This window comes from Neodiprion lecontei, chromosome 5 (genome assembly GCF_021901455.1).
Source record: "Neodiprion lecontei isolate iyNeoLeco1 chromosome 5, iyNeoLeco1.1, whole genome shotgun sequence".
NCBI classification, from domain to species: domain Eukaryota; kingdom Metazoa; phylum Arthropoda; class Insecta; order Hymenoptera; family Diprionidae; genus Neodiprion; species Neodiprion lecontei.
In genome coordinates, this window is record NC_060264.1 from 11,220,045 (window position 1) to 11,243,330 (window position 23,286).

The 23,286-nt window shown below is 37.6% G+C and overlaps 1 protein-coding gene across 2 annotated transcripts in view; it reads right to left on the minus strand.

The window, feature by feature from the left end:
* LOC107223304 overlaps nucleotides 1–17,533 on the minus strand; it is an 80,499-nt gene extending 62,966 nt beyond the window's left edge. For both annotated transcript variants that reach the window (XM_046740429.1, XM_046740428.1), the window contains exon 1: nucleotides 17,378–17,533. In XM_046740429.1, the coding sequence (XP_046596385.1) occupies nucleotides 17,378–17,498 (121 nt within the window). In that variant the 5' untranslated portion in view covers nucleotides 17,499–17,533. The remainder of the gene's footprint in view (nucleotides 1–17,377) is intronic.
* Nucleotides 17,534–23,286: the final 5,753 nt, after the last annotated feature.

Here is a 23,286-nt window from a genome sequence, read left to right on the forward strand (position 1 = left end):
CACGGCCAGGAAACGATCTCCGTTGTCTGCTCGGCTGGCCGATCAACCGCGATCGGATATCTTTTATTCCAATATAATACACACGGAACTCCCGCGGCGGGAGTTACTTGAACCAAATTTACTCGAGGAGAATTTTACACGTTATTGTTGTTGGCAGGAAGTTTTCGGCAAATGGGTAACTTGCAACAAAGGGAGGGACGTTATTCCGGTTACAAGGAAATGTGGTACATACCAATATTTAGTGTATAATCTTAGTTGTTAATATTAAATTTTTTGACAACAGCAACGTTAAATCTGTTTGTTCAGTTTCTTAACATTAATTTGTATATTCTTGTGGCAAAATCAAGTTGTCGCAATAGTTACAAGAGAATGTAGTACATGTGACCAAAATCAAAACGGATTGTAAAGTGTACTCCATTTTTTGGCGACACCGACAAAATTCACTCGATCTTCAAATGCAAAGAGATCTTTGAACTTCACTGTCGGCATCAGCCAATGTATTGCTCAGCTTATTTTAGAGTAGCAGATTTGATTTGTGGGCATGATTTGATTCTGTGGGCCATCATAACTCCTTAGTTAGTACAAAACTAAAAATCGTTGAAAAGATATTTACAAGATGTCTCATGACCCGTTTCTGCACTTCTAAAAGATATATCTACATTTCTATAAGTTCCGTTTTTCGTGACTTTTGGGCGTTAAAAAACGGGTTATGAGACGTCATTAAGATATTATTTTTACGACTCTGAGTTTTGTCCTATCTGGTTCGGTGCTCGACGAGATCAGGTTTGGTCGCATCGTACCGGCAAAAAACTGGCGGTATTGAATAATGTTGGGCGAATCAATTTATAAGCGTTCATTGATTGTTGCTTGAATGAATTTAATATCACTGTAATTAGTATAAATTCATAAGCTTGTTATTTAATTTGCGGAAAAGTTTGTTGAAAAAACTGGTATTGTTAGTATAAGCTGATTGAATTTACACTCATTGTCAAACGAACGTTCGGAACTTCAAACACATTTGTGCTCGTATCTATTTTTTTTTTTTTTTTTTTATTCTCAAAAGTTGCTCAATCAAATCGAGACTTTTTAAGAAGTAGTCATTCTCCCGTGGCAATCAACAACGTTCTTGGAAGGTTTTATGCTTTTTTCAAGCTTATATAATGATATTTTAGATACGTATCACTTTTTGGAAATCTTTTCGCTCTGTACAATTCGGTACGAAGTGCCCCATAAACCAAGTGGTACATTTAAAAATATCACTAACCGCTGGTTAAATTTCACAGTAACGTAGGTAATAAATTTTTTGTTTCTCGAATTCTGTCTTTTCTTTCTGTTCATTATTTTGTATGCAGACATCACTCTATAAACCCGAGTCTCACAGATTCCCCGAGATGATGTTGAAAAAAATGTCTCTCCAATAATTTATAGATTTTCATGAAGGAAAACTCAATTCAATCACATAGTTGATTTATTTTCAATTAACTGGAAATAATCCGAATACACTTATATTTGTCACTCGAATGGTTCTCGAATGGAAATGGATGGATGAAGTGTGACACAAGAATGATCTTGGTACAAGAGTAAAACAAAATTTTGAATTTTCCTCAATCTCTTACTTATTATCCGCGTCTAATGTCGTTAACACGAGACATGACCCGAGTCGAAATTTAGCGCCTACTTTAAACCTACGTAGGGTTTGAGGACAGCGGAGTAGGTTCTACTTCAATGCAATATCAGACCCTACTTTGACGCTAATAATTTTGAAATTTCATGATTTACCAAGTTTAGACTCAAAATAGGGTTTGTTTAGAACCTCCTTTAACCCCCCAGAGGTAGGGTTGAATCTGCTTGTTTGAAACTCTCCTTTAATGTTCAAAATCTTACCCCGCTGATAAAGGTCCGTCGATCCAAATTGATTATGATTGAAAATACAAAATATATGATTAAAACGTATAGAAACCAAATTAAAATCTCCCATAAATAGGAATTGGTTTGCACATACGTTTCGTCGTATTTTCTGTATTTTCAATCAGTTCAACGGGTTTTTGTATTCGTAAGAACATTGATTAAATACAGTTGAAAGGCAATACTTAACTTTCAAGTGTTATTGAAACGTATCAAAATCATCTCGAAATAGCCTTTGGATTATTCATTGTGAACACTTGAATGTCGCTGTAATAATATATTATTTCAAAGGGTGAATTCGCCCGTCTTACCTCCTTTTCTAATCATCTAGTAGCCGTCATAGATAAAAGAAGTTTGTAGACGTCTTATGTCTTGAAATGAGTAAGGTTGTTGCGTCAACCAGCATGCTTGAAAAAACAGTCTTGTTTCAGACTATAAACGAATAACACCGCATTTAGCAATAAACATAATTTTCACAACATTTTAGTTTTCGCCACTTATTTGCTACGCAAGCTCAACTACCTACATTTTATTTCGTAATTCCAACGAGAGTTACAATATCAATAGAGATGAAGTTGCAGGTCCAGTGGAAAAGTTGTAGATTGAATAGCGTCAAAATGAATTTAATTGTCTACTGAGAGCGTCAAAGTAGGGTTTGGTAGTTAAATTTTTAGGAGTTAGAGGTTCAATGCAGGGTTCGTTCTTACATTTTTAAGCATTGGTGGTTCAACGTAGGGTGTGTTCTTAAATTTTTACGAGTTGGAGATAGATTCAATGTGGGGTTCGTTCTTAAATTTTTAAGCATTGGTGGTTCATCGTAGGGTTTGTTCTTAAATTTTTACGAGTTGGAGGTTCAATGTAGGGTTCGTTCATAAAGTTTTAAAAGTTGTAGGTTCAACGTAGGGTCTGTTCTTAAATTTTTAAGCGTTGGAGGTTCAACGTAGGGTTTGTTCTAAAATTTTTAAGCGTTGGAGGTTCAATGTAGGATTTCTAGGTTGAGTTTCCTTCAAAGTAGGTACATATGAACCTTGGTGGGGTCAAACGTAGGCTCTAAATTTCGACGCACCGTGTTATACAACAGGGCATTTAGCCAGAGGTAGCCTCCGTTCCTTGGCAAGACAATTTTGATTAAGTGAATGGACACGCACACAAGCTAATTATACCGAGCCGCCGCGTTGCTGTATGGGTAATAAACGACTCGATGAGAAGTGCGGCCAACGCGGGGCCCGGCAATAAATCAGCAATACAATGTTGGGCCGCTCGTGTATTTCGACGCGCGGAGGACCTCCGTGTGAGTTTCTTGTTCGTGTAGCTGCTGCAAGAACTTGAATTCTCAATGAATCACGCGATTCGCAGGCCTCCGAAGTGCTCGCGAGCCTGATGTATCCCGTACCAGGGATAAAGAAACTGTGGTCTGTCTAATTAATAATTACTTTCATGAGAACCCGCCCGTCGAACCGAATCCGGGAAAACTATCCGAATTGCTCGGAAATTGCTCTATATCCGGTATAAAGAAACGATTCTCACACTATTAATTAGCAGACGCTACCGCCACGAATCTCATTTGCCGTTTCTACGCGCGTATATATTACATAGACTTCGAATTAAGATACGAATTATACCGACCGGAGATATCGCTATTCTCTTAAATATTAATCGTTTCTACCCGAGGACACGTGTAAGATCCCATCGTCTCAAGTCAGAGGTTTTTCACGTCAATCGATTTTCCATCTCTAATCTCTCATCTTTATACAAATTCGTATTTCAGCATTCTGCTCACTGATAATCCGAAGCTCATGGAAGAATGTTCAGAACGAGAAAGACTGTTTATTTCAGATATCCGAATCACAGATCTGATAAAACTTCTCGGAGTGTTTTTTCGCTCAGTTTCCAATACCGAAAATTGGCAATTTATACTTTACTGTGGCTCTGGACTAATAATGTATCCTTTTACACTTGACTCTATGAGAACCAGTTACCGAAACTTTAAGAGAGGAAAGTGAAAATTAATATTCTAGGTCAAAATACACAACAGGTTTTGGTTATTATGGCATTCCACTTATTAAACTCTAACCAATATATCTATAGTCAATATAATAAATTTCAACTAGAATGAAGAACGGCTCGACGGATGAAACTGCACACCAGAAACTTCATGTTAGAATGTGTGATCCGGAGATCTGATACTCTTCTTGTTAGTGAACAATTTTACATACATTGCGTGGAACATTTGTGACGAAAATTTCAAACTGCAAAGAACTTGGGCCTCTAATTAAACTTTTCGAGATACTTTTTCAGAGACGGAATAAAAACAGCCTTGAAAATTGCCCATTCTTCAATTAGCGATCTTAGTCGTAATCTGCTATACTTTCCATCAACTTTCAATGCCGTCTCAACTCACACTCAATCATTATACCTGAAATCCAGCTGTCTCTAATACCAGCTTAATTTTTAATTTCCAATATACTCAATTATCCGCAACATTTTGTCGTCACGTACAAAAATCCATAAATTGATGATTCGAGTACAGTTTTGATAAACTCTGATAGTTATCGGCTTTGAGTTAAGATCCTTGAATCTTAGAATATGTAACATTTTTATCAAACTTTTGTCAGTTCTGAACGTTGTCACACTTTTTACGCTCTGATTTTTAGAATTTTTTTGAGCAAAAATTTCATTTAATTCGAATACGGACATTGTGGGTGCATCCTTTACGCGCCTATAGAAAATTCGTGCTTGTTCCAAAGGCAGTTTGAATAGAGTTTTTTGAATTTTCGAAAAATACTCAAACTTCGAAAATCCCGAAAAACTTGACCCGGACTCAGAAAACCACAAAAAAGTCGAAATGGGGTGAGTTGTCGGGAAATTATTGTCACATGTGACAACTTGGCCCAACCCGCGATTTTGTTTAAAAATGTGCATATCTTACTGGCCCGTTATTCAAATATCGGAAACATATATATCAAATGAAAGCGACAAGAATCACCTTGTCGATTATCTTATTGCGAAATATTCCAATGCAGTCAACAAAATGAGAAAAACATATTTAAAAGATGGAAAATAATTATTTATTCGGTCCACTTTCAGGTTTTCAGTGACTGAGAGGCCGCATATGATGCGATATTCCAGTTAACAACATTTAGTTGTTTAAAACATTGAACTGCAACTTCAATCCATAGCACCGTTCGTTCCGATGTCTAGTGGTGGAGATATGGACTTTGTGACCATGCATTTAGGTCTGCATATAATTGCTTGATACACACTGAATGGAATTCGAAAAAAATTAGAATTTTATCGTAAAATCAGAAACAGTCATTATACAGTTTCAAATTTTCTGCATCAAAACTACCTAGAACACAAAATTTTCTGTTGGAAAACGATCTTCGTAAACAAATTGACTTGTATATTATTCTGAGAAAGGAAGAATCTACTCCGTGAAACTATCACATCCATATTAGCATATAGAATAAGCTTAGTCGTTTTAGTAAGTCAAGGGTCAGTCTTCAAGTTTGATGAGTAGATAACCGAATAAACCTTCGCTATCTGTATGTGCGAAGAGTAATCTTGCCTAGAATATTAAATTTCTGTTTCGGCCGTTGCATACGCGTAGTACAACAACGGTTGGTCATCAATTCGTGCCACCGAAACTCTCTCCGCAATTTACAAGTATGGATTTCCTGTAGCTCATTGTCGCTTCCCTTTCAAGATGTAAATCCAGATTAATGATTCTCTATTCTGTGAGTAAAAAGTCCGCGTGAAATTACAAGATGCCGTGTTAGAAGCGCATCAACACCAGTAAAGATGAATGAAATATTGCAGGTACCTAATTTTATTCTAAAGCTGAGATAACTAATTTCTCAGCTCATTCTTCGATTTAAAGATGATTTATTTTACTGGAAGTTACTTACTGGGAAGTACTTAGTTGGAATACAACCAGATATTTTCCGCTTCGCGATTATCTAATAAATCGTCAGAATTAAAAACTCGGTTAAAAATTTTATCGAATGAAAACAAATCGTCAATTTGAAAGCAAAAAATATTTTCAGGGTGGATATCGATTGATCGTTTCATCGGTAAATCAGAACACTTAGATGATATGACGAAGCACTTCTTGATAAAGACCATGAAGAAAAAAAATTCTGCCAACTTCATGCAAGTATTTTAAAACACTAATCAAAACTGTTGTATTGGAACAGATTTCTTACAGTATTACCATCAGATTTCTCTGGCGATGGTCGAAATGAGCGGTACTTCATCTAATAGAAGTTCCAATTAACAGATAATAAGTTTTCCGTTTTATAATGTGAACGCCGTGAGCCTTCGGAATGCCCTGAACCAATAAGATGTACTTTCGCGTAAAATTTGAAAATTCGATATGCTCCGTACCACGCTAGCGATAATAAAAAGAAATTGATGGACCGTTCTTATTTATTCTTCTCATATTTCATCATTTTGGGCCTTGTCAAGAACACGAAAAACTATTTTGACATTTACGGTAGTTTTCTTTGAATTGGCAGTTCGAAAAGAAATTCGTTAAAAAAATACTGAAATTTCTGCTTGTGCTTTCGAAATTTCAATCGTTTTACGAATAATTTGTTTATAATTACCTTCTTCTAGGCTTATCATTGAGAAAGAATGACGTTTTTCGATCGAATCTCGTTATTTTTTCCTTATCCCATTTTTTCCTCTCCTTTCATCATTTACTTTCTGTCCTATAGTAATGTAAACGACAATAATTCTCACGGGCTTCAGGCGACGTCGTTCGGTCGTCTGTATCCCAGTCAGACGGTGTTTACTTACGGATGCGTGTTTGCTTACACGGTTAATAAACTAAGGCCTACGGCTTTGATTTTCTTGGAAATCCACCAGGCCTAACGAGTATATCCCAAACGCGATTGACACAGCACGTGTACCTTTATATTCACGTTGTAGATTTAACTTCGCACGAATGCAACAAATCAGCAGACTGCAACAAGTCACGACTGTATTGAATCATAAGTATCCAAATAAATTTTAATAGTCATTCAAGTAAATTTGCCGATTGTTAATTTCGATAGAAATTAGAACACGGATGAAAATGTAAAAATTTGAAAAAATCGAAGATCCAAGCAGTGGATTTCAAAATTTGTGAATTATTAATGACAACGTACCAATGAAAGTTAACCTTCTGAAAGGTTCAAGGTGACCATAAGGTTCGCGATAGAAAATCCTTCGAATTTTCTCTCTCCATCTTTTACTTCCAGTCCGCAAAGCTATTCCAGAGTCTAGTCTAGACAAATCGACAGTCATCTCACGTAACCGTGATCCGACTATATCATAGATCAGTAGATCAGCCCTCCCAGAAGACGTAGTCTAGGAAGATGCGAACCGCTTACTATTAGTTCCAAGGCGCACGCGATGCATTAATTGAATTACCATTTATTGCAGGAATAAGTTTCTTGGAGTTGTTTTCGTACGAAACCCAAAAGTTTCTGGATGTTTTCTTGGGGCATCGAGTGTAGAATTTTCCTGATTGCAACATTTTCGCATCAGTGCTGCGTAGACTTTGATAATAGTAACAATAAATGACATTTCACTCAGTCGGTAAAGACTGGCTATAGCATCCTCTTAATTATACACGCCGCTTACGTACCCCACAGCACAGTCCAGCAAGCCGTTAATCGGCAGTCATTCAACGCTGCACCTGCTCAGTTTACTGATAACAAACCGCACGGTTCAACGACGTCTATTATCTGTACCGCCATGTTGCATTTCGATAATGAAATACAGGGCGATTCATAGAAACTTTAAAACAGCGTTGTCAATGTGTGAGGAAATTGAAGTCGATTTCGTTCAGAATCAACCGTTCGGAAAAATCTGTCACATTTCATTTTATTTTAACCCTAGTCACCTACACCTATGGAAAGTTCCACATTACTTACACGGAGTCACTTATTGTTAGACCTCAGCCAACTTTGGAACGTCATTACTCTACACAACGTTGCATTATGCATAGTTACGAGTTGAACAAAATTCTGAGTCAAAATTTAACAGTTCAAAAATAGACTCTAATTATAGTTTTAGTAAATAAAACGGTGGGGGATGTGGGAGAAATTTTTGAAGTAAAAAAAGTAGAAAAATACGCAATACATACGTGAGGTCTCTGAGATCCAAAAATTTATCTCAAGAAAAACATGTGTTGAACATTTTTATTTCGAATCACGGAGTTCTGCAAAAAGGTTAGAGTTTTTGCGGAGGTTTGATGAGCCAAAACTCGTTATTCCTTACTTATTTTATTACGAGTTGGTTCCATATGGATCATATTTATCAAATTACGTTATTCGTGAGATACGATGATTTCTTCAAAAATGCAAAAATCGAAAATGCTGATATTATTTTAACAAAAAGTTAGATATCGATGATTAACTTGAAATCGCTGTCAAATGATGAAAAATGCAGTGATAGATTCATTCAATTTCAAATATATACTTTAGCTAATAATTTCTGCAGTATTCAAAAAATCCGTGTTAAAGTAATTATACAAATGCACTAAACATTTGTGCAGATACCGTTTATGAAATTTCACAGGCAATATTGAAATTAAAAATCGTGTTATTTTGAAAAGAAAAATGTCGACTAGTAATATAGCCTCGTCTACATGCTTTCAAAACTTGTATACGTCAATGAATTCTGAAGTTCACGTATATAGGAATCGAAAAACATTTGCTGATATCAATATACTTGTCTATATTAAATTTACTTCACCTTTGTTGCATGTGAAGTTTTATTCACATGCTGTAAAGTGAATTTATTACAGATTAGTTTGGTAACATTAAACAGCAACGTTGCAACTACACTCTACTGTGTATTAAAATGATTGTGTTATTACGTAGTAAATTTTGGCCTATGAGTGTAGGTACTTTTTCTCATCTAGAGTACATCTATGCCTACATTTTTACGCTCAATATACTTATAATTAAAACGCACTTTTCGTAAGTCAATTTTGTGAAAACATATTCAGATATCTGAGGTTCAAAAAGTAGAATCGTCACTCAGTAAAGGATTCATAGTATAGAATTGTTGAAACTGCGAGGATCTATTTCGTAGAATGTCATAGTGTAGAAAGTTTAAATACAGAGAAGTCGAAATTGAGAAAGGTGGGGTACCTATAGGAAGGCAAATTGATATTCATTCTAACGAATCTATATTTTGGCTTTCTACACTTGGATTTTTCTACATTCTGACTTCTCTACACGCTAAAACTCACTATCTCTATATTTTCAAACATGAGTATCGATTAAATCGGTTTTTTAAAAAATTCGATACTGCGACTATTCTACTTCTTGATACTAACCCAATCAAGTATGATGACCCGAATAGCAACCGCGGTTGAGTCTACAGTGCATAAGAGCCCGGGTTCCGGAGAAGAATAAGGTGACTATGAATGACTTGAAATAAAGAAAAGTTGAAGCATAGCGGTAGATATTCGATCGCGACCAGGTGCCGGGAGCCCAGAAATTGGCGAAGATGGACGGAAGAAGAGAAAGGAATAAGAAAAGTGGAGCCTGCACTAGCAGGCAAAAAGCTCACTATTAGCAACAGGTGTATATCAGGTGGCCAACGGGAGGAGGGCGAAGAGGGCGGGATGCCGGTTAAGCAGGCGGCATCTCCCTCGTTAGACGCACTATAATGCGTGGCTCGGGATTTTTCAAACGAGCGAATCTTCAGCGTCGTTTAGCAAACGGTCTGCGAGTAACCGAGAGCGGCTCGGCGCGGTCTGGAAAAACGCGGACATTAGTCACCATAGGCATTTAGTTAGATGCGCGCCCTGCGATAAGAAAACCATTCAAGATCTTGGAGGACGTCTGTCGTCAGGTCGAGCCCGATGTCTCAGCCTCCAGAACTGGGAACGATGGTTTATACTAGTTTTTACCCGGCAATGAGAGGATTATTATATGTTCTCGGTAGGAGTAATTAGGGATGGACGAAGTGCGCATACCAGTTGCGGGTTTACCGACGTCCATGCCAGCGGAACTCGTGTCGCAGCTAATGTTGTATAATCTCGCGCTCACTGGAAACTTCCACTTTTTACCTACGTCGCGCGCCGCCTTCGCCCATTACACCTCTGCTGCACGCCTCTCGTCTTTTCCGCATTTATACTTCGGTCTATAGAGACCGTGCGCGAAATTGACGACAGCGCCAAATCGACCGTATTCGTGTCCCAACTGTCGGGCATTTTTCCCTGTCTACGCCAATGATTCAGCCAATCACAAACTTCCGTGGCTACGCCATGCCACGAAATTAACCAATCGTTTTTACTCGCCCTATCGCATGGGGACAGTAACTAACGGTTTACTCGGTATTTCTGAGACTATTGTAACAACTAGTAGCGAAGCAATTGACTTCGACTTTCCTTACACCGGGAGGAGGCATTTTTTCGGTACAAATATTTGTTTGTTGCGAAAAATGATGACAAATACCTGCCAGACCACTTGTCAACGTTAGTGCAAGTCCCGTCGATAGTGACAAATTTAGCCACTCGTGGCGCTACTCATACTGGCACTCGGTCCCTACATGTCACAAGCACGGTCTTACAGACCGTACACACAGCTCTGGGCACTCCGGCTGTAAAACCGTGCTCGAAAATGAAGCCGATGTTGTGAATTTTCGCCGCTAGCGCTAGCGAGGAAGAGGCCTACTTAGTACGCATGCGCGGCAACTGTTTCTTTATTTACAATCCGTTAACCTCTTTCGACAGTTCACTCAGTTCAATATCTACGCCAGTATTTTATTATTTATTCAGTATAAATTTATCGTTATGTGTTTCGAAATAGTTATTTTAAAAAAGAAAAATGGGTAAAAAAATGTGTAATTCCGGGATGTAAAAGTGGGTACACGAGCAACAAAGAACGCGTCTCGTTGTTCCTTTTCCCGCAAAATGACGAGTTACGTGCAAAGTGGGTGAGCGTTATTCCTGCTACAAGAATAAACGTAACGAGCGCGCACCGAATATGCGAAAAATATTTTCTTCCCTCCGACATCGAACGCAATTTCGGGCATAAAGATATAAATGGAAGAAAAAGACGGCTGCCCTATATTCCTCTCTTTGTTGCACACCGGCCTCGGAGATTGCAGCGCTCCGGTCTTTGGGGCACAAATTGAGAAACACAGGCTTCAAGATGGTCACGCGGTGTTATATATGAAGGGGCTTGGAGTGCCCAGACCTGTCTATAAGACCGTATCACAGCATTCGCCATACGAGGAAAATTCGTGTAGAATCAACTTTGATCTGGACGATATAGATCCAGGCACGCTTCTGACGGAACACGTCAGTGAAACCGAAACTTTTTCAGTTGACATGAAATACTTTTAACTGTTAATTCAGTTTGATTACTTAGGAACTTACTAATTACAGACAATTAATATAGTAAATCCAATTTAATTAGCGTTACTATGTCACGTTAAGTCTTTTGTTGATGCAACAATGTTTATATTATCTTCAGCATTTGTTTCTCGAGTCACCAGCCAATTTATTACTCATATGTCAAACGGAAGTCAAAGTTTCACGATATAAAAGTTCTACAATGCAATAGGACAAATGATGGATTATGTTCCGAAAAATTTTCACCAGGTATTATATAATATTTTGCAAAAAATGTTTACATAAAATATCGCTTGATAACTTCAATTAAGTTATACATAAAATACAGTGCACTTTCGTTAGATGTCACAAAACACATGACAGCCAATACTGCATTGATTACATTGATTAACGCCAACTTCTTTTTGAAAGTTATGTAAGACATTGAAATCCGTGAAATCACCTTTATCCTCTCCTTCCTTTCGGTTTTCGCGATTGATTTTAAATGGGATGATCTTTACGTTGCAATGTTGTACCTATTTCGAAGCTGGCTCCGTTATTTATTCAATCAACTTTCTGTACAGATGCAAGAGGGTCGTTACGACTAAAAAGTTCGATGGAAACTGAATTGATCACGCAACCCTGTTGATGAATGATGTCACGTGGAAAAATGAATCCGGGATGGATCAGTAAGAGGGAAGTGGTTGAAGCCTTAGACTATCGTAAAATTTGCTCTCCCATTTGAACAATTTACATCAATCTATACACGTCTACTGCCAATCTTTTTTTCTCAGAGACACGTGTGCGTTGACAGCTCATAAAATTGGGGTTGGGTAACTTAAGCTTAATGTCCCAGTGCATAAAATTGAGATATTCGAAAGTGCGCATGCAGCAAAGAAAGTCCCAGTGTATAAGACATAGCATTTCAATTACGCGCATGCGCCAATATTGTTTTACCACACTGTTAAAAAAATTAGGCTCTTTACGCACGCTTCACAGGCTTCGAAATCAAACTTTCTTTCATACGTGTTGGAAAATATACTGTTTTTTCTTTTCTTCGAAGTTAATGGCCTGTCTATCATGGTAGTTACGCATGAAAACTAAATCTAAAATATCTATTAATAAATAATTTGAAAAACTCGATAAAACGTAAGTTATAACCAAAACTTTCGCATCCCTTGAATTTTCACGATAGTTCAATTTCTTAAAGACAACCGAAGAAAATACGGGAAAGTCCTCCAACAGCCAAGGAGCCATTTAACTCATTGTACCTCCAGACAAACCGGTACTTTACTCAAAGAAGCTCCGCTTGGCACGAGAGTCCGTATTACACACTCGGGTTGAAGGAGCGAGAAAAAGGGAAAGGAGAAGTAGAAATGCGTCCTGTAAAGATGTCTAGTACGGCAAATCCGTCGAGAACACATACATATAAAACACGAATCTCACCAAAAATACAAAGATACTTACAATCTTTAAACTCTGGAGATTATAATAATTTAGTTACAATACTATAGTTGCTTTTATAGTTAAACTGAGAGCCGTTCAACTTCCACTTCATAGTTTACAAACGATTTCAAGCCACTTCAAACGAATCCTGATACTACTTCAAAGGTTGAAGGCAATTTCCTTTGATTTCTATGAGTGATCGGTTGTTGTTTTTTTATGATTCCGTCCAACAGGAAATAAGTGAAATTTTCCTAAAATGCTTCGTTGTAAGCCAAGGATAAAATTAGAAATCAAGGAAAATCACTTGATACACTAGATATCAAAGTTGATGGATTGAAATTATTCATTTGAAGCCAGACCGATTCGGGTAGCTGCAGAAATCTCCGGTAAGTAAGGAGTCGGCAAGCCTCAACAAACGTAAGGAAGAAGCGAGGAAACGAATACGATAATAATAATGTGAGTGGAACAACTGTTATAGCTGTGCGTATTGTACAGTACTTTCATTGTCGAAAAAGTAAGCACGCGTGATAGTAAGTATTCGATGAGAAGCCCCTCCCATGCCATTGGAAAAAGGAATGAATGCAGGTGAGTGAAGAACTTAGAAAGCAGGCAAAAAAAAGAAAAAAATTAAGGGAAAAATAAAAATACGCGTACAAACGAACGAAAGAAATTAGAAGCGGAGTGGAGGAGAATTGATGTAGACGGTATCCACGAACGTGTATTAACCGTCTATGGCATTGAACTTGGCCGTGTAACTTAGGTACACTGTTGTACATCACGAACTCGAGTGTGCGCCTCGGAGCCATCGTCCCGTTGTTATGTTAATCCCACGCGTTTGGATAGGGCTAAGATAGCGTGCAACCGCCGAATATACACCTACAATATTATGCATGTTATTATACGCGAGGTAGAATACTCTCTGTGTACCGGAAGTTGTTACTAAATGCAAATACAGAATAGACGACAAACGGAGAGTGAAAAAAGGGGTCATCGAAGAATGAAGTGGAAATCAATGAGAAAGAAGAACCGACGAATGGCCTGTTCAATTTCTCTTTCCTTTCGTCTCATAATTCAATAAGATCGGTACGGGAAGTCAATTTTGTCAAACGGATCAAGTATTGTCTGAAATAATTGAAATCAGTCCTTATCAAATTCACTTTAGTTCAATCATCATTAGTAATAAATAATAGCTGTAAAGAAATGAACGGATCATGCTTCAAATTTTTGGCAAAATTATTCGATTGTCGCAAATACAAAATTCTTGAAAAAAAAATCTGTCGAAACGTGCAACTGAAGTTAATCTAGTTATATCTAATTGCAAAAGTCCTCGTAGTATAGAAAAAGATGTTGGACATATGAATGTTAACTGTAATCACCTCATTATGTTAACAACAGCGGAGAAATTAGCTTGTTCTACAATTTTTTTTTACAACATAACCTTTGCTGCTTGGCCGATTCTGACGAAAAAAAAAAAATTTTCTTCGCGAATGAATTCCCCAAGAATCATTTGACTTACAATTAGATTTTGCTATTTTCCTTACCAAATGACATGCTAAAGAAGTGCGGCCTGTTTCATTGTCACACGATTTACGTGAAATTCATTAATAAATTAAATGAGTTATTTTCCATTAGAATCACACAAACTGTAAGGATTCATCGGCGCAAAAGTAGTAGAATAATCTGATTTCTCCGACATTGTCTACTAACAATGTGATCGCAGTTGAAATTGAACGAGTACGAATATTATTTCTGAATCACGGTAACTTGTTGAATTACATTTATCGTGAATAACATCAGTCGCGCTTTTAAGACCTCAATCATTTTGCCATATTATTGTTTTGACATTCCTTGGATTCGATGAAATTTATCCACTCGACCTCATGACCATCATTTTGGCAAATCAATGTGAAAGGAATACATGTTTGGTGGTATTAAATTATACGCTGGAAACTCACATATCTTCAATTGATTGTGGTTTTTTATGACTCTTTATCCTGAAAATATCGTTGATGACTGTATAAGTTTTTAATAATAAGACTATATAACAGGACCGTTTATACCCACGAGTTTCTTTTAATTTTTCAATATATAAGTATCGTAAAAATTTCCTGAAATCAGAACAACGACGATCATCTTGAAACAGAAACTTGAAACTGAAATCGCGTCGCTGGTAAAAATGGTGACTGGTAATGCAGCTTGAATCACTTCCTCAAGGGACGAAATAGGTTTAGGACTACGTTTTTAGTGATCTTGATGAATTTTTTTGGCAAGAAAGGAGTGTATATAATTTATTGAAACTTTGAAAACATTTTATACACATATTCAAATAAATATCGTAATTTTTTTTAAGTAGGTCCTCGGAAAATATGGAAGATATCAGCTGCCACCCATCGGAGGTCAGCATCAGATGTAGGTGCTTGTGTAAATTCTGGCGGCCACATACAGTTTTCATCTGAAATTATTTACTTCAAGGACATGTCTTTCTTTTATATGAACCAAACTTCCGCCGAAAAAATTCGAAATTGCATTATTTAGAGATGTTTAAACACAGGAGCATAATTTTTTGTCATTTTCTTATAATTTTTTTTTGCGATCAAAAAATACTTTAAACAATGGTATTACTCGGAATTTCAGTTCATATAGAAGAAAGACATCTCCTTAAAGTAAATTTGAAATCCTTTTCATTTCGGATGAAAACTGTGGCCTCCAGAATTTAAAGAATCAGCTTCTGATGGTGACCTCAGATTGTTGGCAGCTGATATATTCCATATTTTCCGAACAAATACTTGAAAAAAAGTACGATATTCACTTGAATATATGGATAAATTGTCGTCAATCTTTCAATAAATTATGTACGTTACTTTCTTGTCAAAAAAAAATTTATGAACATCGTTAAAAAACGTAGTCCTAACTTATTTCTCCCCTTAAATTCAGTGATTGTTTGACGAATATATGAATAACTTTGTTTTACAGAACACGATTGCGATATGGCCGACTGCGTATTTTTCTAATATCGAAGGCAAAAAGCGATGAGTTTCCAGGGCAAGACTGAATGAAACTCTCTTTTCGTTGTCCTTCGCGCAAGGCAGATCTTCGAGGGCGAAGAGCCCGGAGGTCGGCGTCGAAGGCACTTCACTTTTCTACTTTTTCTTGGCACGCGCCTCCGGGTGAGAAAATTCAATTTTAACGGCGCAACTGAGTTTCATTCAAGCGTATCGACGAAGGCTCTGTGTGGCCCGGGATCAAGAGAAATAAATTGATGAATAATAGATGCGGTACCGGTATTGGGAGCGGATTAAGGTATTCAGCCTGGAACCTATACAGGTAACACGAGAGACACTAACGAAAGTAATAACAAAATTTCCAAGTACCAAAGTGCGATCGTCTCTGGTTGAGTGGACGATTCGACACATCCATAGAAAAAGAAACTCTTACAGCCACAGATTCACTTATTTATACTCACTATACGAATTATTATACAGTATAAAAATACAACGAATGTATACACAGTAATGTATCGAACAAAAAAATGAGACCGACACGAGTTGATTTTGCTACATGGCTCAAATAAAAACTTAGATAATAATTATTATTTGAAAAATCTAATTTTCCTGGGTACCGAAATAATCAGGGAATGAACAAGCTTATATTTTCTCAAATTCACCTTACAATTAGTCGACAGATCATATAAATGACGTAATCGTTGATCTAATTTCAATTGTTATAGAGAAATATTATCCCAATAAAAATATTGTTTTTCAGCATACTTATTTCTATAATAATGTCAACATCCGTGCCATACGAATTTTCGTTTGAATTTCCTCGATTCATACCAATTGGGACTTCCGTTTCAAGAAAAATAATATTTACCCTTGGAAAAATGTCTTTTATAAATATTCGAATAAAGCATTGGATTTTTTTCTTGGCATGTGTACTTCTTGTGCCCTTTGGTTTTACAAGTGAAATAATCATGCGCCTAAATAAACGGTGTTTTCTTAGTGCAAACCTAAAGCGAAATTGCTGAATACAAGCAAACATTATTTATCACGATATATTGCAAGATTGTGAAAAAAGTGTATTCAAATGAAGCGTGTAAATTTTCAATTTACCCGTAAAAAAGAAAAATGATCTACAATTGCGGAGAGATTATTCAACAAGATTAGATTCCGGAAATGATTTTTCCCGGTCGCTTACAGAGTAATGCGGGCGATACATACACGACAGTCTCGGAAAATTGAACACCCCAATGCGCATGCGCCAAATCATGTGATTCCATTGGTAGAGTCGATTCATTCGTACTGAGTTTTTCGTCTGCCTGTCAGGTTGACCAACAAAGTTTCGACCAGCCGGTAGGTATCAAAATTCGCAGGCATTTCGAAGTTATATTGCATTGAAAATTTGAGATAGCCAAAATGTGGCGGATCTGCATGTAAGTGAACATAACCTTGAAATACTTCGCTTATCGACAGTTCGTGTCTGGTCTCAACCGGACAGAATTGGCCAACCCGCGTACACATCTTTACCGAAAACTTATAATCGCGTGTAGAAATTTCTAAAACTGTACTCACAAGGGATGGACAAAGGCGAGGGGATGATTTGGAAACCCTACCGCGCCGCAGCCCACGTATTACATAAGAGAGACAGAGCGACGGTGAGAGTATAATTAGAATGACGCGTGTAACTCACCCGGTTTCACCTGCAGGGGTTTTCCCTGAGTGAAGGTAATCAGGGGGCCGCTCCACGCGGCAGCGAGGATGGCGCAAAGGACGTAGCCGACGTAGCCGAGCGGCGGTGGCGGCGGTGGCATCTCTGTATCCAGGGATCTTAAAAAGGGCTTCCCTCAATGACGCTCCACCTCCTCCTCCGCCTCCTCAACCTCCTCCTTCCCTTCCCCACCCCACCTCCTCCGCCCCCTCCTCCGCCCCCGACGGAGGGAAATAGACAAGCGGGTAGGGTAGCGCAGCAAAACGCGAACCGAAACCGGCTGCGGAATAGCGATCGGCCCGGGGCACCGAGAGAGGCGAGGAGGATGAGCGACGTCGTTTCCGAGCCGAAAGACAGACAGCGTTTGTCGCGTAACGTACGGACGTGCGAACGTCCGCCGGGAACTAACGCGGGTACGAACTTACGGGCGTACGCGAGTCAATGAGTGAATGAGTTACTCCGTGCGTTGCGAGGCTCGACGCCGCCCGTAACCCCCGACGACGCGACGCCCTTCCCCGGCTCGTCAACAGGACCTCTGACTCCGCAGGCTACACGGCAAACCGTGGATACACAATACCACGTGAGCGCACTCACTCCTCCACGCACGTACCGCCGGGCCCACGTCGCGTCGCCTAACACGGGGCCCCGGGGCCCCCCACGCGACACTCGCTGAAATCCGTCTGTTTGCATAGGCACCGTTCAAACATTGCGCTACGCCGTTTTTGGCCAGTTTACCTTCCCCCTCGTATCTATCTCCCTAACTATTACGTCACGTTACTGCTAAAGGATTTTTCCGAATTTACTCTGAGGAGTATTTATTCATTAGTTTTCTAGGGTTAAAAATATTGCTCCAACTCTTAGGCCTCTAGGCCTTACGGTTTACGAGAAACGGGTTGGTAGATTTTTTTACGCTTTCTAAGTGAAACTGAGTTGACTCTTCAAAAATCGACCCGCATTTATTGCGAAAACGCGTCACTGCGTTACCGGACACAAGTTATGAGGAATATTCTGCGTTCAAGGGAATTGTTATGGCCCTTTTTATGACAAAAATAAAGAGATTACCGCACTGATTGTTACCGATCTAATTCATTCAACTTATATCTCGCTGAAATAATAGTAACTGCGGCATTAATTTATGAACAGTATTGCCGTGATTTTTTAAGTCTTACATCTAAGCTATTCTGTCAATTTAACCCCTAGCTGGTACCGTGATGTACCAAACACCCAATTCTCATTTATGAAACGCTCATACTCATTTTAAACCAATCGCAATAAAAAAAAAATAGCGAAAAATGGTAAGATAAGAAATACATAAGGGGCATTCCATGTCAATTCGCCGGGCCATTGGCCTGACCCCTTCCGATTCTGATGTCCAATTTATTTTGGGTTCTGTTTGGCCCAAATACGACCTCAAATTTTTGGAAATATTTATTTTATTTTTAAGGGGTTGCACGTGCTCAAAAATCATAAAATTGTGAGAAAACACGAAGAGTGATCGTTTTTAAATTGATGATTTTTTTTTCACAGAAACTAGGACCGAAAACATAATTTTTTGTCCCAGTCCGAAAGTGGGACGAGAACTAGCATTGTTGATTTTTTTTTCCAGAAAATTTCATTTTATTTTGCGGACAAAAATAAAAAAAAAATTGTTCAGAAAATAAGGAAAGAGGCCCGAAAATTCTCGAAGAAGCTCTACGTTCTACTAAATTACTATTTTATGTCTACTTTTAATCTAAGAAAAAAAAAAAAACAAGTTTCACAAGAAAAAACTATTTTTTTTGTTCTTCGTCCGCAAAATAAAACAAAATATTCCTGAAAAAAAAATCAACAATGCTAGTTCTCGGCCCACTTTCGGACTGGGTCGAAAAATTATGTTTTGGGTTCTAGTTTCTGTGAAAAAAAAAATCATCAATTTAAAAACGATCCCTCTTCATGTTTTCTCACAATTTTATGATTTTTGAGCTCGTGCAACCCCTTAAAAATGAAATAACAATTTCCAAAAATTTGAAGTCGTATTTTGGGCCAAACAGAACCCAAAATAAATTGGACATCAAAATCGGAAGGGGTCAGGTCAATAGTCCGGCGAGTTGACATAGAATATCCCATATATGTGTATACATATGTACATTATTTCGATTTCTTCAGTCTTTAATCTTTTTTACACGTTCAACATCTTGTTTCATGTTTAATATCTTTTCATTCAAAATAACTTGTACTATCTTTAAAAAAAAAAAAAACCGCCGCTACTTACATGAACATTGCGATGTGTAGGCATCTAAGAGCCGCTCGACTCATACTACTTCAAAGACCAACAATTAAATATGTATACGTGTATGATGCAACTAGATATTTTTTACCGCGAAAGAAAAATTAAAAAATTGAATAACCAGTAGCTTACACGCAATATGCATTTCGGTGGTCTCAGTAAATTGGCTCTCATTACAACGATAGGTGTAAGTCTGTTTAGATCTATGTAAAAAGTTAACATCAAACTTCCTGTAGTAAAAAGTATCACGCTCGTAAATTGAATTATTTTTATTCGGCTGTCAGCTTGAGCATGTTTAATATAAGCGACTCTTTGATCTTCGGTACTTTTATTCGTCGATTCCCAAAATTCGTGGAGGGCCAGAGTCAGTATAACGGATATGGGCGATTCCACGTCAAACCTGACAATAATTGACGATTGCAACTTGTGCGATTACCGCTCTCCCTCCGATTAGGTGCAAACTTCACGCTAGTCACAATCGCTAACTTTCGTCCCTTGTCACACAATATACTATTCATTTTCACGTCGTTGGACTACGTATCAGTTGAATCTAACTCAAAATCTGTTCAAGTTTTCAATCAAATTTTTCTACTAAATGTCCGCGGATTTAGCGTTTCGGTATCACTTTCTCAGTTATTAAAAACAAACCAAGATGTGCATTCCATCGAGACTACAACCTGAAAAATTTATGCCTCATAGTTTAAGGTCCTTTGATTATCATTTCGTTTCAATTTAAAAAATGCCAACATCGACGAAGAAAGTAGTATTCAATTATTTTAATAGTTAAAAAGATTTCAAATTTTTAATTTTTTCATAAACTGTCAAAATTCGTTTTTTTTTTTTGCTTCAAATTGCCAGATTGCATTCCCCAATTTGGTGTGAAGGTCTTATTCATGAATTTTTATTTTTTTTTTGTTTTTAAGGGATGAATGTGTCCCAAGATTTCGACGACTAGATGTCGCGTTCCTGTCGCGACAATTTTCAAATTGCACGTAACCATCATCCAAATCACATTTGGTGGTCAAAAGCTGCGCATCTTTCCATACTCTCAATGTCGTATAGGTACAATATACAGGGTGACTCAGGACTATCGCCCGATATGCTGCCAATGCATTCCTCGGGAAAATCTGTAACTGAATCATATTTCAAATTTCATTGGAAATTTATTGTTTGCAAATTACAGTCGTTTGAAATTGACAGATCCAGTAGCATCTGAGAGCTCAGAACGCAATGAGAACGGGGCAGCGTACTCTACCGGATTGGCCAATTTGTAACGGCTATAATTCGCAATGGCGATATAAAAATGAAAAATTGTTTCGATCGTAGTAAGCAATCAACCTTTAGTGTAGTGATAATTTTCTCACTAACAAAAGGAAACTGAAATCAGTAATTTGACTCTCAAAGTATTCAAACGGAATCAGTCGACATTTGATTTTATATGCAGACTTTTGTTCAACTTTTTTGTCTGTTAATGAAATGCTTACTTGCCCCTTCTCTACTTCGCGGTTCAACGTAGAGTAATTCCACGGCAAAACACACATCTGATTTCGCACTCGATAATTACAATACCATTTGATTTACAACTAGAGTTACGACTAGATTATACAATATCCATTTTGAAACATAAATTCCCCACTAATTGGTGAACCATCAATTATGTGACAAGTGAGCAGTAATCAATACAAGAGAGACTACTGAATTCACCTGGCGTGCGTTTGTATCATTTATACCTGCACCTACAATAGAAAATTCAAGTATAACTCCATGATTATTACACAAGAGTAACAGCCATATTCGGTAAACTTGACTGAAAATGGGATAGCTATGACGTTATGTCCTAAAATCGATAAAAATCGTACAAATTGTTTGAGGTCACTAAATGTTGGTCACATGTGTAGTAAAAGCTTTCGTAACACTGAAATTGATTGAGTGAAATAACTTGACACATCTTCTTCTGTAGTGAGTAGATCTATTATTTAACCAGTAGCTCAATATCGATTATTTTATTTCTATGAAATGCAATGCTTTTCGAAAATATGGAGTTACTGTCAAGGCTTCGGCTGACGATTCAAAAATAAGTATAATCACCCTCACCTCAATCACTACACCGGAGAGTTGCTGCTTTCTAGTCCCAGACCAGCTGCAGCTAATGAAACATCATGACAAACTCAAAACTACGAAAGGATAACAGAAAATAAAATCTACCTTACAAAAAAGAGGACAAATATGAAGAATATGGATTAGTTAGCCCGGTGATATTTTACAGCAACATAAAGATGAAGATGGAAATATAATACAATATGTAATGATTACTTGCTGGAAGAAACACAATGCAAAGAAATTTCAACAACGCAAGATACTAAACCTACAAGAAACATCACAGAAGAAGTATTAACAAGAATCTTCGAAAAATTCACAGGAAAAAGAGCTGAAGATTAACCCCAAGACATTGGGAACCGTAATTTAACAAAGGTATCTGAACAATTCGTTATTGATAAACTAACAGGTAGAAACTCTATGTACAGAAAAACTCATATAATAGTTTTACTCCACAAGACAAAAGACAGTACAAAATGTGTGAAAACAAATTTCGTAAATTGCCGAAAATTTTTACAATGAAATTGTAATACCCATTGCAGTTCACATCATTTCTCGATAATTTGAACACCACTTGGATTGAGTTTTTTACACAATGAAATGTTGACTCTTTGATTAGAGACACCAAACTAGAGTTTTCTGTCAGAACGAACAAGAATTGAATGAATAGACGTATTTTTCAAGGGCTTAAGCTTGTTCAGACCCTAGCTTAAGTTCATGTACCCAAGTTAAGGGGTTGGTCGATAAGTTGAAAACATTATTAAACGGTACCTATCGACTCTACGCGTTTCGTCTTTCAAAATATTAGCATGCAAATCCACCCATCGTTTAGTATAAGGGGTTTCACAGCTTCAAAAAATCGAATTTTTTTTTATTGTCTTATTAATTTCTACAACATCTCGAGAATATTATCCTGAATTTTGAAGTCGATCCGAATAAAAGTTTCGGAGATACAGCCTTCGGAAGGTGCGCGCTCAAAGTCAGGTGGACTCTGCGTAACGCAGGTGTATCGGAGCAGCTGCTCGTCTTTTGTTTTTTCTGTCTTTATTGTCCATTACTTTCACTTTCTAAGGGCAACTAGTTTGAAATATTTTAGTTGGTAATTACTTCTTGAATCACGAGGTTTATTTGGGGTTATCCAAAGCGTCCGTTGCAGAATTTATTACAAAATGCCTAAAGTTTCGAGAAATCCGTTAGCGGACGGGGCTCGTAGAAAAGATAGATCAAGGAAAAGGAGACAATCATTCAATCCTAAAAATCCGGAAATTGATGATGATTCCTTCACGAGCACGTCAGTAAAATAATTAAAAGGTCACGATAAAGACCACGTGCCAGAGGAAGACACGCTCCAATATTCAATTATAGACTTTGCCTTAGTTTTTTCAACACTCTCGTCTTTTGTGCGGTGTTCTAACATCATTAAAAATAAAGATGAAGAAAAATTGTGTAATGGAAAATTAGATTTTAAACAATGCTCGAAATTCGGTCTGGGATTCAAAATTGTGGTAGCATGTGAACCATGTGATCC